A 15,887-nucleotide genomic window follows, 5' to 3' on the forward strand; every position below is an offset into this window, starting at 1 on the left:
TTGTGTTAGAAACCGATCGTGTTTTTGGAATTTATTGTTCAAGAAATTACATGTCATTCATATGGTAGTGATTTTATTAGTTACATTGCGTCATGGAAAAAAATGTTATTGATTTGGTTAGTTACCTATTTTTATAAATAAAATTTTACTGGAACATGGCTATGAATATTTGATTAAATATTATCTCTAAACTGCTTTTTTTTTATAACACTATGGTAACAGGGTTGAATAGTTCGAACAGAGGCTGTATATAGCTCACAAAGCCTAAAATATTTACAATCTGACTTTTTACAGAAAAAAAAAATTACCAATTCCTAGTTTAGATAATTCAACCAAGGGCTAATTAGAAGTCTTTTTCCCCCATGTACATTCTTAAATCAGTGCTTTTTCCTGGTTTAGTTCATAAAGCATTTGTATAATATGTAAATAAATACAGAATTAATTTTTTCTGTAATTTTTTCTGACTGTGAATTTTATAGTCTCTTAGGGTTCTGTCGTAATATATCTTAAAAGTTGTATGTATTTTCTTATCCCTAATGAGTGTTTTCTCCATCCTTCCATTTTCTCCTAAGAGATGATTTTGGCTATTTGGAGTCCCATTAATTGTAATTCTAATATTTATCTTTTAGTTTTCAAAAATACCTTTATAGAGCCTCAGAAACTAGATTTTCATATTTAACTGGAGTGACATTACATATGCCAAAGTAACTTGCAAAAATCATTTTACCTGTATTTGTAAAATGGTATGTATGTTACAGAATTTCATTTTGGATTCGTGTAATAATTTTAGTGCTTTTAACATTTTTTTATTTGAAATGTTACATTGGTTTCCCTGACATTTTTCTTTATATATATTTGTGTGCTTATGCAATTTTAATTTAGAAATACTTTTTATAATTTTGTTCCTTTTAATTTTGTAAAACAAATTTTTCCTCCCACAGAACCAAACTTGTTTTCTCATGATGCAGTTGTGAGAGAAATGCCTACAGGGGTTTCAAGTCAAGCAGAATCCTACTATCCCTCACCTGGGCCCATCTCAAGTGGATTGTCACATCATGCCTCAATGACACCTCTTCCTTCTTCAAGCTGGTCATCAGTGGCCCACCCCACCCCACGCTCAGGCAATACAAACCCACTGAGTAGTTTTTCAACAGGGACACTTCCTTCTAATTCGCAAGGTATCCCACCATTCCTGAGAATACCTATTGGGAATGATTTAAATGCTTCTAACGCTTGCATTTATAACAATGCCGATGACATAGTTGGAATGGAAGCGTCATCCATGCCACCAGCAGACTTATATGGTATTTCTGATCACAACATGCTGTCTAATTGTTCTGTGAATATGATGACAACCAGCAATGATAGCATGGAAGAGACGGATAATCCAAGACTTCTGAGCATGAATCTTGAAAACCCCTCATGTAATTCAGTGTTAGACCCAAGAGACTTGAGACAGCTCCATCAGATGTCCTCTTCCAGTATGTCGGCAGGTGCCAATTCCAATACTACTGTTTTTGTTTCACAATCAGATGCATTTGAGGGATCTGACTTCAGTTGTGCAGATAACAGCATGATAAATGAGTCGGGCCCATCAAACAGTACTAATCCAAACAGTCATAGTTTTGTTCAAGATAGTCAGTATTCAGGTATTGGCAGTATGCAAAATGAGCAATTGAGTGACTCTTTTCCATATGAATTTTTTCAAGTATAACTTGCAAGATTTAAATCCTTTTAAATCTTGATACCACCTGTATAGATGCAGCGTTTTGTATTTGTCTAACTGGGAATATAATACTGTATTTATACTGTATATATAATACTGACTGAGAAGAATAATACTGTATTTGAGAATATAAAAAACTTTTTTCAGGGAAGAAGCATACAACTTTGGACATAGTGAATACAAAATTGGAAGCTGTCATAAAAGGACAACTCAGAGGCCAGGTGCAGGACCTCACGCCTGTAATCCTAGCACTCTGGGAGGCCGAGGCGGGTGGATCACTTGAGACCAGGAATTCGAGACCAGCCTGGCCAACATGGTGAAACCCCGTCTCTACTAAAAATACAAAAATTAGCTGAGCATGGTGGTACGCACCTGTACTGTCAGCTACTTGGGAGGCTGAGGCACAATAGTTGCTTGAACCCAGGAAGCGGAGGTTGCAGTGAGCTGAGATCACACCACCGCACTCCAGCGTGGGTGACAGAGTGAGACTCTGTCTCAAAAAAAAAAAAAAAATGCTTTTTTATATTTCTTTTTATAATGTTTTAATGTATTCTTAAATTTCAAGCAAATTTAAGATAAAACTTGTAATGGCTATGCCATTGAAAAACTTAATTTCTTATTTTTGAGGCCCATGGGCCAAGGTAACCCCTAAGGGGTTTTCTTAGGCTTCTTGGGGCTTCTTAGATTTGTATGTGTATCAAAATATCTTTAAAATGTTAAGTTGGGCAGAAGGCAGTTGAGGTGAGCTTTCAAGGTATGGGAGGTTTTCTACATTTTATACTATTTCAGTCTATGCCTTAAAAGTTGCTTATGATTTTAGCTTTACACTCATATTTTTTAAGGGGAAGAAGTTTCCTTGGACCACTCTCCTTTCTTAGATGTTCTAACTCCCCGTGATCTCATAAAACTGCCTATTTGACATCTCTATCTAGAAATCTAATTAAAGCTCACACTCAGCGTATCTGAAACTGAATTCTTGGTCTTCCCTCCCAAACTTGCTTCTCCTTCAGTCTTCCCCAACTCAGTAAATGGCAATGCCATACTTCTAGTTGCTCAGGCCAAAAACCCTGACGTCATCCTTGATTCTTCTTTTAGATCCCATATCCAATCCATTAGCAAATCTAGTAGACCCTACCTTCATAATATATCTAAAGCCGACCACTTCTTTTGATCTCTACTATTAACGCCCTATTCCAAGCCACCATCATCTCTTCCCTGGATTGAAGCTATCATCTACAAAAATTCTCCTTATATCCTTGCATCCCTACAGTCTGTTCCCCATAAAGTAGCCAGAATGATTATTTTTAAAACAAGTCAACTCCTACCATTCATCTGCTCAAAACCATCCACTCAGAGCAGTCAAAGTTCTTAAAAGTTGCAGGCCTAGACTCCCTGTCCTACTTCAGGTACTACCATGTCCCACCTCGTCATGCAGCTCCGGGCACCTTGGCCTCAGTGCTCCTCAAAGCATCAAGTATGCACATGCCTTGGACTCTTTGTATTCCCTCTGCCTTGAATGTTCTTCTCCCAGAAAAATGCATAGTTCACTCTTTTACATCCTTCAGGTGTCACTCCACTGTTACCTGAGCAGGTCTTCCTTGAATATATACATCAGCATTTGCTGTCCCTCCTGCTTTATGTATGTCCATAGCACTCACCATGATCTGACTTTACTAAGCATTTATTCATTTACTGTTTGTTTTCCCATACTGAAATATTAACTTTCTAAGGACAGAAATTTTTGTGCTTTATTGTTGAATCTCCAATTTGTAGAAAAATGGCTACCTTATATTAAACACTCAGAAAATATTTATTGAACATTAAAAGTAATACTAATAGAACTTTAGTTTTTGAAAGAAATAGTAACTTTAATTATAAGATGTATATGATTTTTGCAGTTTTACTTAGTGTGACATTGGGTTTATAAGAATCATGTACATTCAAGTCCAGGAATAATAATGGTCATCCAAATTGTTCGAAAGGAAAATAATCCCAGTGGCAAAATGATGGTAGAATTTGGGTAATCTTTTTTTTCCTTTTATGAAAGGAGATTTTATTGAAGGTAAAATATCTGTTCATTGAGAATCTCTAAATCCATGTTTTGACATTGTCAAGCTCACCATAACTTCCAGATTGAGTAACACTTATAACACATTTCCTTTTCAAAGTGCAAGATTTTTAAAAGAGACTTGTCACATATTCATTTGGCTGGTCTCAAATGGTGAGCTGAATGCTGGGTAATCTCTGCTGGCTCCTTCATCAGATTTAAAATTCTCAGTGTTTGCTAGTTGTTTCTGCATGCTTTATTTGAGTTGTTGTAGCTGTAACATGACACTGTATTTGCCCTTTCTGTTTCCTAACTTTTGGTAATTCTGGCATTTAGAAACCTTTTACTTGTGCTTCAAAACATAGTTATATTTTAGGAGTTTTCATTTGATATGTAATTATTTATTTTGCCCTTTTATTTCTCAAAGACATTGTAAGGGTTAATTAGATCATTATATTTTATTACAGATTAAAGTTGGGCAGTAATCTTAATTGTGATGGAATTATCATTATGCTAAGTAATTAACTTATTCAAGACCTAGTTTGTTACTACAACTAGAACCTGCCCTAAATGTTGAATATCTTCTTAGCAAGAAGCAGTCTGTCATTTTACTTACACGATGTCTAACCAAACCATAACTTTACATGAATTAGTTGTTTTGGTCAAATTGAGGAATGTATGAATGCCATAAAAACAAAAATTCTCAGTTAAATGATACTGGGAAATAGGGAAGAGAGCAAGATAAGGCTTGGGGTCAGGATGGTTCAGGAAGGAAAAACAAAAAGAATTAAAGAACCTAAGTACCATTAATATTCCTCAGAAATTATTATTTCAAAAAGAAATATTTCTGTATTATAAATTTTTCATGAGCAGCAGTTGTGAAATCTCACAAGAATCATAGACTTCAGTAAAAAAGGTAGAAATTTTTTTTTATTTTTTATTTAAAAATATAAATTAAAATAAATTTTTAAAATCATAAGCACATAAATAGAACTTACCAGGGAGAAAGAAAAACCTGAAGGCACAATTTCTTTTCTGTTCAAAATATGAACCCAGGATGGCTCTAGATGGTGATGGATAGGTGGTGAGGTTTGTTTTTTTTTTTTTTTTAAACACAGAATCTCATAGTTTTAGATTAATTAGCACCAATCAGTTTAAACACTGACTGTTAGAATAGCTATATGGATTTTTTTTAAACTAAATAAGCTTTGGCTACTTAGTATAAGTAAGTATAAGCAGAATTAAGGTTCTGCTACACTGTGTTTAGAATATTCCCAATGGATTTTTCATTTTTCAGGTGCTATTTTTTGATCATAGACTTTAATTTAAAATGAATTTGGCAACATTTCTCCTCTATCTCTACATGTATTTATCCTTTCCCCTGCTCTTTTAACACCCACTTTTAGTTTCTAAGGCACTTTTCTGAACTCTACTTGTGCACTGGATCCCTCCTCCTTTCTCTCCCAGGCTGTGTTTAAAATCCTTACATCACCAATTAGTGCTTCCTTTCTTTGTATAAACATGGTAAATGTCTTCATTAGCCTAAAAGGAAAGACCAAATAAAACCTTTCCTACCACCTGGATGCCTTTGCATCCTGACTTCTGAAATGCCTCCAGCCTCCGTTTTCTCCCTTCCCAGTTATTCCTTAGCCCAGTGATCTCTATCTTTAGCTCCTACAATTTTCTTAGGATATTCTGGGAAAGATAAGCGGAGACTGCCCATCTTGTCAAGTCTAGTGTCTTTTTATCTGTCCTCACACTGCTTGACCTATTTATAACCTCCTATACTTCCCTGTTTGGATATTCGTCTGGGTTTTCTGTGGTAGACAAGATTCCTCCCTGAGATTTATTTCCCATGAGTCTCAACCTCTCCCCTCAGTTGGTGCTATTATTCCCCCTGGATGATCTTATCAGAGCCCACAGGTTCGGTTTTCTTTCATGCTACCTGAATGCCCTGGTAAACTGGCTCCCTCTCTTCTTTACCTTCCATAATGGCATTACCATTTACCACGCCACCCAAGAAGCTTACTAGGACCTCAAAGTATTGTATTCTTTTTCTCCGTCACACTCATACTTAATCATCAAGTCCTTTTGAGCTTGTCTCCTCTTGCATCTGTCCCTTCTTCATTCCTGCTGCTTTCTTAGTAAAGGCCTTCATTCTTTTTTCCCTAGTAATAATCTTTTCCATATGTTCCAGTTAAAATACCACATTCTCCCTATACCTTATTACATAGTTAGCATTCCTTGAAAAAAGGCAATTCTTTCAGGCTTCCATACCTTTAACATGTTACCCACTCTGCTTCTGCTCTTCTGGAACTAGAACACTCATCCTTGAAGACTGGGCTTCTCTATGAAGGTTGGTCCTGCCTCCTCAGTTGAGGTGAAGCTTTGTACATGCCTGTATTATGGACATCCTTTTATTTAAGTGTTTGTCTCATTCGTCATTGGGACTCCAGCACCCAGCATAGTCCCTAGTATACTAGTTGGTGCTGAATAAATAGTAGCTATTATTAGAGAAGGAAGGGTGGAATTGACATAGGAGCGATTATTGCAATGTATATGGAAATGATTTTTAAAGGGAATGGTAATGATTTTCTGGCAGGAAAAGCAGCAATGACAAGATTACTTAAGTCTTGTGAAATACACTTCTCTTCCTTGACCTGCTGCTTCCCTTTTTTACCACACACACGCACACATACCACAGCCCTTTGAGACTGAAAGCAGCTCTATTGAGAATAGTAGTGTCAACTGTATTATGTAGAAATTCTAAAGTTTTTAGGATTATTTCATAGCCCTGACCTTGCTACTTCTCTCCACTTTATGTGGCAGGTTTAATCTCAAGTCTCCCTCGTATACTTCTCAGCCTCAGCACCTAACCCTTACACAGACACTCCAGTATTGATGCAACCAATCTTGTATAACATTTTTTGAATGTCTAATGTACAAAGCCCCATGTTGGAAATTATACAGAGGTGAATAAGACAAAAACTCTTGCTCTCAAAGATGCCAGTCTTTTTCTTTGCAAGGATAACACATGTAGAGTAAAATGCATAAAGGAGACTAATTTTAAATGTACAGCTTAATTAATTTTTATGTATGTTAACACCCATGTCACCACCATGTTTAGGACATTTCCAACCACCCCCGAAATTTCCTTCATGCCCCTTCCCAATCTGTACCTACACCTCTAAATCTATTTTCAATCTTAATGGCCTTTTAAATAACTGGGCCTCTCACAACCATAGTGAACAGAAACAGCTGGGTTATCAATGTATAACCTAATACTTCAGGAAAACTTGTGATAGTTTCCATGTTAAGAGAGACATGGAGCTGGACATTGGGCATGGTGGATGGATCACGCCTGTAATCCCAGCACTTTGGGAGGCCGAGGTGAGGGGATTGCTTGAGCCCAGGAGTTCAAGACCAGCCTGGGTAATATAAGGAAAACCTGTCTTTGCAAAAAAAAAAAAAATTAGCCTGGCATGGTGACATGTGCCTGTGGTCCCAGCTATTAGGGAGGCTGAGGTGGGAGAATCCCTTGAGCCCAGGAGGTTGAGTCTGTAGTGAGCAGCGATTACGCCACTGCACTCCAGCCTGGGCAAGACCTTGTCTCAAAAAGAAAATACTTGGAATTGGTGATCCAGGCTGCCTAATGGCATCAAATAATTTGTTATATCTTTAATTGATTTCTTGAAGGATCACCACATGCTATTAAGTAGCATGGAGAAATGGAAAGAATAGGGACTTTTTAGTCAGGTAATACCCAGCCTGCTACCTAACAGGTTGTATTGTACTAAATAAAATGGTACATAGGATACACTGTAAATTATGTAGTGCGAATCAAATATTGGGTTTTTTTTTTATTATACTTTAAGTTCTAGGATACATGTGCACAACATGCAGGTTTGTTACATATGTATACATGTGCCATGTTGGTGTGCTGCACCCATTAACTTGTCATTTACATTAGGTATATCTCCTAATGCTATCCCTCCCCCTTCCCTGCTCCCCACAATAGGCCCCGGTGTGTGATGTTCCCCTTCCTGTGTCCAAGTGATTTCATTGTTCAATTCCCTAATTCTATGAGTGAGAACATGCAGTGTTTGGTTTTCTGTTCTTGCGATAGTTTGCTGAGAATGATGGTTTCCAGCTGCATCCATGTCCCTACAAAGGACACGAACTCATCCTTTTTTATGGCTGCATAGTATTCCATGGTGTATATGCAAATATTGTTAATAAACCAATATCTGTGTATAACCTATGGCCCTGGTTAATCTTTAATTCAGATACTCCTTCTAGTTATCTCATACACAACAGAGTGAGAAAGATCATTATGGATTAGGTTCTTTAGTAAGAAACCTAAGATGGACTTCTCATTAGAATGACTAGTTATTGCCCAGATTTGGAGAGCCTTCTTTTGGCCTTATTTTTCCAGAAACATTTCCTATTGATTAGTAAAGGTAAGGCCAATTTTAATGACTTCAATTCTGAAATTTTGTGACTCTTAATTTATTTGTAAAAGTTGATTATGAATTGGGAGTGGTTTGACTTTTCCTAAAAACGAATCTCATAGCTCATGAACTTGCCACTGAAATGTTTCTCATCTGTTTTGTTTTCAAATGTTGACTATAAAAGGGGAAAAATTGTAATGCTTTTTATATCACATGTAATAGAAAATGTCATGCCATTTATCATTTGTTATAAGCCCAGAAATAGGTGACTAATCAGAGATAAATGTATGGGTTGTCTGTATCCAGTTTTATGCCTTTTTTGTCTGAGACATAGTCAAATTAATATTTTAACTAATACATCTTAGCAGTTAAGCACAAGGTTAACAGTGGGTAAGATTGAATCTCAAAAGTAATCATGTCTGTAATGTTTGTAATGCATGCAAAAAGCACAGAAAAAACCACTCATGCCCTATTAATAAACAAAATACAGATCAAAGTTTTAAAAAGTAATCACTCTATTTATTCTAAATGTCTATGGCTTTAGGAAAATACCACCTGCTAGTACTTATCTATTTAAAGATGTAGAATTTATCATCCTCTAATATTCTTATCAGTTGTTTCCACAATTTTAGTTTACTATTGGACTTTCAAAAATTTAAAGAATTACAAGTCAAATTCATTAAACACCTGTGTGTGAATAGTAATACACAGTAATTAGTACAGAATGTTGCTTCTTCAACAAATTGAGTTTTCAGGGAAATCAGCAAGTAAATGAAATATAAATTTTTGGTAAAAGTATCAAACATTCATCTTGCCCATTTTTCCTGTTAAACTTTATTATCTAATCAAAACATAGTTTTCCATAAGATGTAATAAAATATAGATAAGGTTGGAATATTTGAGGATCCATTTGTGGAATTGAGTTTAATGAGACTTCATTGGTGATACACTTGAGTTTTACTGGGTAATTAGCTGATAATGTTGGTCACTGTCTCACAATTCAAGTAGCTTTCAGATGACGTGGCAAGAAAAACACAAAACTTTTGGGTAACCAGCATTCTTAAATGCATGGTTTTGACCAGGTGAATCCTTTAGAAGTGGTTTCTGTTTTAAAAGTATGTACTTGAAATATCTTTGGCTGTGATGAATCTAGATCCCAGCAGAATACCAAAATCCTATTTTTTTGGCTGAGTATTTGTATATGCTTAATGACTGAAATGAATTTGGAGGCACTGATGAAAGTGATTTTTTAAAGTTCTCAGGTACTGTTCAGTTATTTAATGTTAAGTTTAGTATCAAGATGCAATTGTTTTTAAAATGCCAAAATGCCGTTTGTTATACAGAATATTTTATTACATTTGTAATATCTTTGTATAGAGTGATTTTTTTCTTGATAATAAATGGAAATATTCTAAAATACTTGCTGAAATTTTGTTGCTATTTAGCTTTTAAAATATCAATCAGATTTTCTTCATATTTATAGCATCTTCCTAATAGGAAAAGGTAGTTTTGGTTGCTTAGAAACATTAGACATTTTTTATGGAATGTTGTTGCTGAATATGGTTGCATATGTAACTGTCCTTTGAAATAATTTTGTAGAGTACTGAAGTGCCTTCTTTCAAGATTTTTTTCCTTTTTCCTTTTTTGGCTTAACCAACAAAAGTCTGTTTTCAGAGTCCTGGAGGCTAAAAGTCCAAGATCAGGGGGTACTAGGATGGTTTATGCTTAGGCTCTCCTCCTGGCTTGCAGATGGCTGCCTTCCCACCATCCTCACATGGTAGAGAGAGAAGGATGGAGATCTAGGGTGTCTCTTCTCTTTTTTGAGACAGAGGCTCAAAAGGCTGGAGTGTCACCCAGGCTGGAGTGCAATGGCACGATCACAACTCACTGCAACTTATGCCTCCTGGGCTCAAGAGATCCTCCCACCTCAGCCTCCCAAGTAGCTGGGACTACAGGTGCATGACACCATGCCCGGCCAATTTTTGTATTTTTTGTAGAGACGGAGTTTCACCATGTTATCCAGGCTGGTTTCAAACTCAAGCTCAAGTGATCCACCCGCCTTGGCCTCCCAAAGTGCGGGATTACAAGCACGAGTCACCATAGGTGGCCTGGCCTCTTCTTAAATCCTTTTTTTTAATTGACAAAACTGTATATATTAATATTTATCTTGTATAGCATGATGTTTTGAAATATGTATACATTGTAGAATGGCTAAACTGAGCTAATGAACATGTATTACTTCACATAGTTATTTTGTAGTAAGAACACTTAAGATCTACTCTTAGCAACTTTCAAGAATATATGTTATTAACTATAGTCACCATGTCGTACAGTAGAACTCTTAAACTTATTCCTATAAAGCTGAAATTTTAAATCCTTTGACCGATATCTCCCCAATTCCACAACCCCTATCCCAATCCCACCTCCCCAGTTCTAGTAACCACCATTCTACCCTCTACTTCTATGAGTTCCAACTATTTTAGATTCCACATATAGATGAGATCATGCAGTAGTTGTCTTTCTGTGCCTGACTTACTTCACTTAACAAAATGTTCTTCAGGTTCATCCACATTGTTTCAAATGACAGCATTTCCTTTCTTATGGGTGAATAATATTTCACTGTACATATACACCACATTTTCTTCATTTACCTACTGACTGATAGACGCATAGGTTGATGCCATATCATGGCTATTGTGAATAATGCTGCAGAGACCATGGGGGTCAGATACCTCTTCAACATACGGATTTTATTTCCTTGGGATACATATACCCAGTAGTAGGATTGCTGGATTATATGGTAGTTCTATTTTAAATTTTGTTTTCTGTTTACATTCCCACCAACAGTATGCCAAAGGTTCTCTTTACTCCGTGTCCTTGCCAACACTTGTTATCTTTCATCGTTTTTGGTAATAGCCATTCTAATAGTTTTGAGGTGGTGTCTCACTGTGGTTTTAAATTTGCATTTTCCTGGTTAGTGATGTTGAGCATTTGTGTGTCTTATACCTGTTGGTCATTTGTATGTCTTTTGAGAAATGTCTATTCAGGTCCTTTGCCCATTTTTTAATCAGGCTCTTTGTTTTCTTGGTATTGAATTGTTGGAGTTCCTTGTATATTTTGGATATTAACCCCTCATTAGATGTATGGCTTATAAATATCCCATTCCGTAAGTTGTCTCTTCACTCTGTTCATAGTTTCCTTTGCAGTGCAGAAGCTTTTGTTTGCTATAGTCCCATTTGATTTGTCTTTTTTTTTTTTTTTTTTTTTTTTGGTTACCTGTGCTTTTAGGGTCATATTCAAATAATTGCCCAGACCAGTGTCATGGAGCTTTTTCTCTACGTTTTCTTCTAATAGTTTACAGTTTGGGGTCTTAGATTTAGGTCACTTTGAGTTGAGTTTTTAATATGGTGTAAGATAAGGGTCTAACTTCATTCTTCTGCATGTGGATATCCAGTTTTCCCAGCACAATTTATTAAAGAGACTGTCTTTTCCCATTATGTTTCTTCACACGTTTGTAAAAAATCAGCTGGCTGTAAATATATGGATTTATTCCTGGGCTCTTCTTCCTATTCTTTTGGTTTAAGTGTCTGTTTTTATGCCAGTATAAAAATGTTTTGTTTACTATGGCTTTGTAGTAATTTTGAAATCAGGTAGTGTGATATCTCTAGCTTTGTTCTTTTTGCTCAAGATTGCTTTGGCTATTCAGGGTGTTTGTTGGTTCCATATGAATTTTAGGATTGTTTTTTCTATTTCTGTGGAAAATGTCATTGGAATTTTGATAGGGATTACACTGAATCTTTAGATTACTTTGGTTAGTATGGACATTTTAGCAATATTAAGTCTTCCAATCAATGAACATGGGATATCTTTCCATTTATTTATGTCTCCAATTTCTTATATCACTGTTTTACAGTTTTCAGTGTAGAGATCTTTTACCTTCTTGGTTAAATTTATTCCTAAGTATTTTATTTTTTGTAACACTACTGATTATTGTATATTGATATGCGCACAACCTTACTGAATTTATTAGCTCTGACAGTCTTTTTGGTGGATTCTTTCAGCTTTTCTATATATAAGATCATCATCTGCAAACAGGGACAATCTCCTTCCTTTCCAATTTGGATGTCTTTTATTTCTTTCTCTTGCCCAATTGCTCTGGCTGGGACTTCAGTTCCAGTACTATGTTAAACAGAAATGAGAGTGGAAGTCCTTGTCTAGTTCCTGATCTTAGAGGAAAAGCTTTCAGTTTTTCACTGTTGAGTATGGTGTTAGCTATGGCTTTGTTACATAGGGCCTTTACTTTTGAGGTGTACTCCTTCTAATTTGTTGAGAGCTTTTATTGTGAAAGTATGTTACATTTTGTCAAATGCTTTTTCTGCATCTATTGAGATGATCATATGGTTTTTGTCTTTCATTCTGTTCATGTGGTATATTTATAGATTGGCGTATGTTGAACCATCTGTGAATCCCTGACATAAATATTACTTGGTCATGGTGATTAATCTTTTCAATGTGCTGTTGAATTGGTTTACTAGTATTTTGTTGAAATTTTTTGCATCTTGACCAGGCATTGTGGCTCACACTTGTAATCTCAGCACTTTTAGGTGGTCAAGGCCTGAGGCTGGCTTGACCCAGGAGTTCAAGACCAGCCTGGACAACATAATGGGACCCTGCCTAGACGAATAATTTTTTGTTTTTAATTAGCTGGGCATGATGGTGTGCACCTGAAGTCCCAGCTACTCAGGAGGCTGAGGTGGAAGGATCACCTGAGTCTGAAAGGTCAAGGCTGCAGTGAGCCATGATTGCACCACTGCACTCCATCCTGGGTAACAGAGGGAGACCCTGTCTCAGAAAAAAAAAAAATTTTTTTTTGCATCTGTGGTCATCAGAAATATTGACCTGTAGCTTTCTTTTTTCTTTTTTTCCATATTTGCCACAGTCTAATTGACAAGTTTTCTTTAATAGTGTCCTTGTCTGGCTTTGGTGTCAGGGTAATGCTGGCCTTGTAAAATGAGTTTGGAAGCATTCCTTCCTCTTCAATTTTTTGGAAGAGTTTGAGAAGGGCTGGTATTCTTCCTTTTTTGAGATGGGGGTCTTGCCCTGTTGCCCAGGCTGGAGTGCAGTGGCACTATCACGGCTCGCTGCAGCCTTCACCGCCTGGGCTGAATTAATTCTGCCACCTCAGCCTCCCGAGTAGTTTGGACCACCAACATGCATCACCACACCCAGCTAATTTTTTATTTTTTGTAGAGACACATTATCCCTATGTTGCCCAGGCTGGTCTCAAACTCCTGTGCTTAAGCAATCCTACCACCTAAGCCTCCCAAAGTGCTGGGATAACAGATGTGAGCCACCGTGCCTGGCCGTAGTTCTTTAAATGTTCGATAGCGTTCAGCAGTGAAGCTGTCAGGTTCTGGGTCTTTTATTTGATGAGAGACTTTTTTTTTTTTTTTTAATTTATTTATTTATTTTTTATTATTATTATACTTTAAGTTCTAGGGTAAATGTGCATAACGTGCAGGTTTGTTACATAGGTATACTTGTGCCATGTTGCTGTGCTGCACCCATCAACTCGTCAGCACCCATCAACTCGTCATTTACATCAGGTATAACTCCCAATGCAATCCCTCCCCCCTCCCCCACCCCATGATAGGCCCCGGTGTGTGATGTTCCCCTTCCCAAGTCCAAGTGATCTCATTGTTCAGTTCCCACCTATGAGTGAGAACATGCGGTGTTTGGTTTTCTGTTCTTGTGATAGTTTGCTAAGAATGATGGTTTCCAGCTGCATCCATGTCCCTACAAAGGACACAAACTCATCCTTTTTTATGGCTGCATAGTATTCCATGGTGTATATGTGCCACATTTTCTTAATCCAGTCTGCCACTGATGGACATTTGGGTTGATTCCAAGTCTTTGCTATTGTGAATAGTGCCGCAATAAACATACGTGTGCATGTGTCTTTATAGCAGCATGATTTATAATCCTTTAGCTGGAGGCATCACGCTACCTGACTTCAAACTATACTACAAGGCTACAGTAACCAAAACAGCATGGTACTGGTACCAAAACAGAGATATAGACCAATGGAACAGAACAGAGGCCTCAGAAATAATACCACACATCTACAGCCATCTGATCTTTGACAAACCTGAGAGAAACAAGAAATGGGGAAAGGATTCCCTATTTAATAAATGGTGCTGGGAAAATTGGCTAGCCATAAGTAGAAAGCTGAAACTGGATCCTTTCCTTACTCCTTATACGAAAATTAATTCAAGATGGATTAGAGACTTAAATGTTAGACCTAATACCATAAAAACCCTAGAGGAAAACCTAGGTAGTACCATTCAGGACATAGGCATGGGCAAAGACTTCATGTCTAAAACACCAAAAGCAACGGCAGCAAAAGCCAAAATTGACAAATGGGATCTCATTAAACTAAAGAGCTTCTGCACAGCAAAAGAAACTACCATCAGAGTGAACAGGCAACCTACAGAATGGGAGAAAATTTTTGCAATCTACTCATCTGACAAAGGGCTAATATCCAGAATCTACAAAGAACTCAAACAAATTTACAAGAAAAAAACAACCCCATCAACAAGTGGGCAAAGGATATGAACAGACATTTCTCAAAAGAAGACATTCATACAGCCAACAGACACATGAAAAAATGCTCATCATCACTGGCCATCAGAGAAATGCAAATCAAAACCACAATGAGATACCATCTCACACCAGTTAGAATGGCGATCATTAAAAAGTCAGGAAACAACAGGTGCTGGAGAGGATGTGGAGAAATAGGAACACTTTTACACTGTTGGTGGGATTGTAAACTAGTTCAACCATTACGGAAAACAGTATGGCGATTCCTCAAGGATCTAGAACTAGATGTACCATACGACCCAGCCATCCCATTACTGGGTATATACCCAAAGGAGACTTTTTTTTTTTTGAGGCTGAGTCTCACTCTCTCACCAGGCTGGAGTACAGTGGTGCGATCTCGGCTCACTACAACCTCTGCCTTCCAGGTTCAAGTGATTCTCTTGCCTCAGCCTCCCAAGTAGCTGGGACTACAGGTGCGCACCACAACACCCAGCTAATTTTTGTATTTTTAGTAGAGACGGGGTTTCAACATGTTGGCCAGGATGGTTTCGATCTCTTGACCTTGTGATCTACCCACCTCAGCCTCCCAATGTGCTGGGATTACTGATTCAATCTCCTTTTTTTTTTAAGGCTTAAAATGTATTTTAACAAGTGATGCTGCATTGCTGCTCCATTTCTCAGAAAACCTTCAAATTTAAGGTATTAGCAACAAATCAAACATAGTACATCCATTAAATATGCACAGCATAACTACTAAGTAAGATAGGCAAGGCTAAGAGCTGCTCTCAGACCTTCAGCATCCAGCAACCCTGTTTCCAAGACTGTACTAGGCCTATCAAGGAAAGCTGTGAATAGCAACATCATAGACACAAAAGGGCCATTCCTGGGTTGTCCTCATCCAAGAAAAAGATTGAGGCAAGTTAACACAAGATTTTTGAAAAGATATACTGAAATGAATCTCTAAGAGAAAATGTCTTCCTTAGGACATGAAGGGGATAATATATGGGGTATAAAAGAACTATACGTACATTGTTTGTGACCTCTGTGGACATTTGCCTGAATT

The 15,887-nt window shown here is 37.1% G+C and overlaps 1 protein-coding gene across 3 annotated transcripts in view; it reads left to right on the plus strand.

Annotated features, from left to right (window-relative positions):
• The window catches only part of LOC105465093 (REL proto-oncogene, NF-kB subunit), a 50,803-nt gene extending 41,160 nt beyond the window's left edge, over positions 1-9,643 (plus strand). For all 3 annotated transcript variants that reach the window (XM_071076763.1, XM_071076762.1, XM_011713321.3), the window contains one exon: positions 942-9,643. In XM_071076763.1, coding sequence (XP_070932864.1) covers positions 942-1,714 — 773 coding nt within the window. In that variant the 3' untranslated portion in view covers positions 1,715-9,643. The remainder of the gene's footprint in view (positions 1-941) is intronic.
• The last annotated feature ends 6,244 nt before the right edge of the window (positions 9,644-15,887 follow it).

The sequence above is a fragment of the Macaca nemestrina genome, chromosome 13 (genome assembly GCF_043159975.1).
Source record: "Macaca nemestrina isolate mMacNem1 chromosome 13, mMacNem.hap1, whole genome shotgun sequence".
Lineage (NCBI taxonomy): Eukaryota > Metazoa > Chordata > Mammalia > Primates > Cercopithecidae > Macaca > Macaca nemestrina.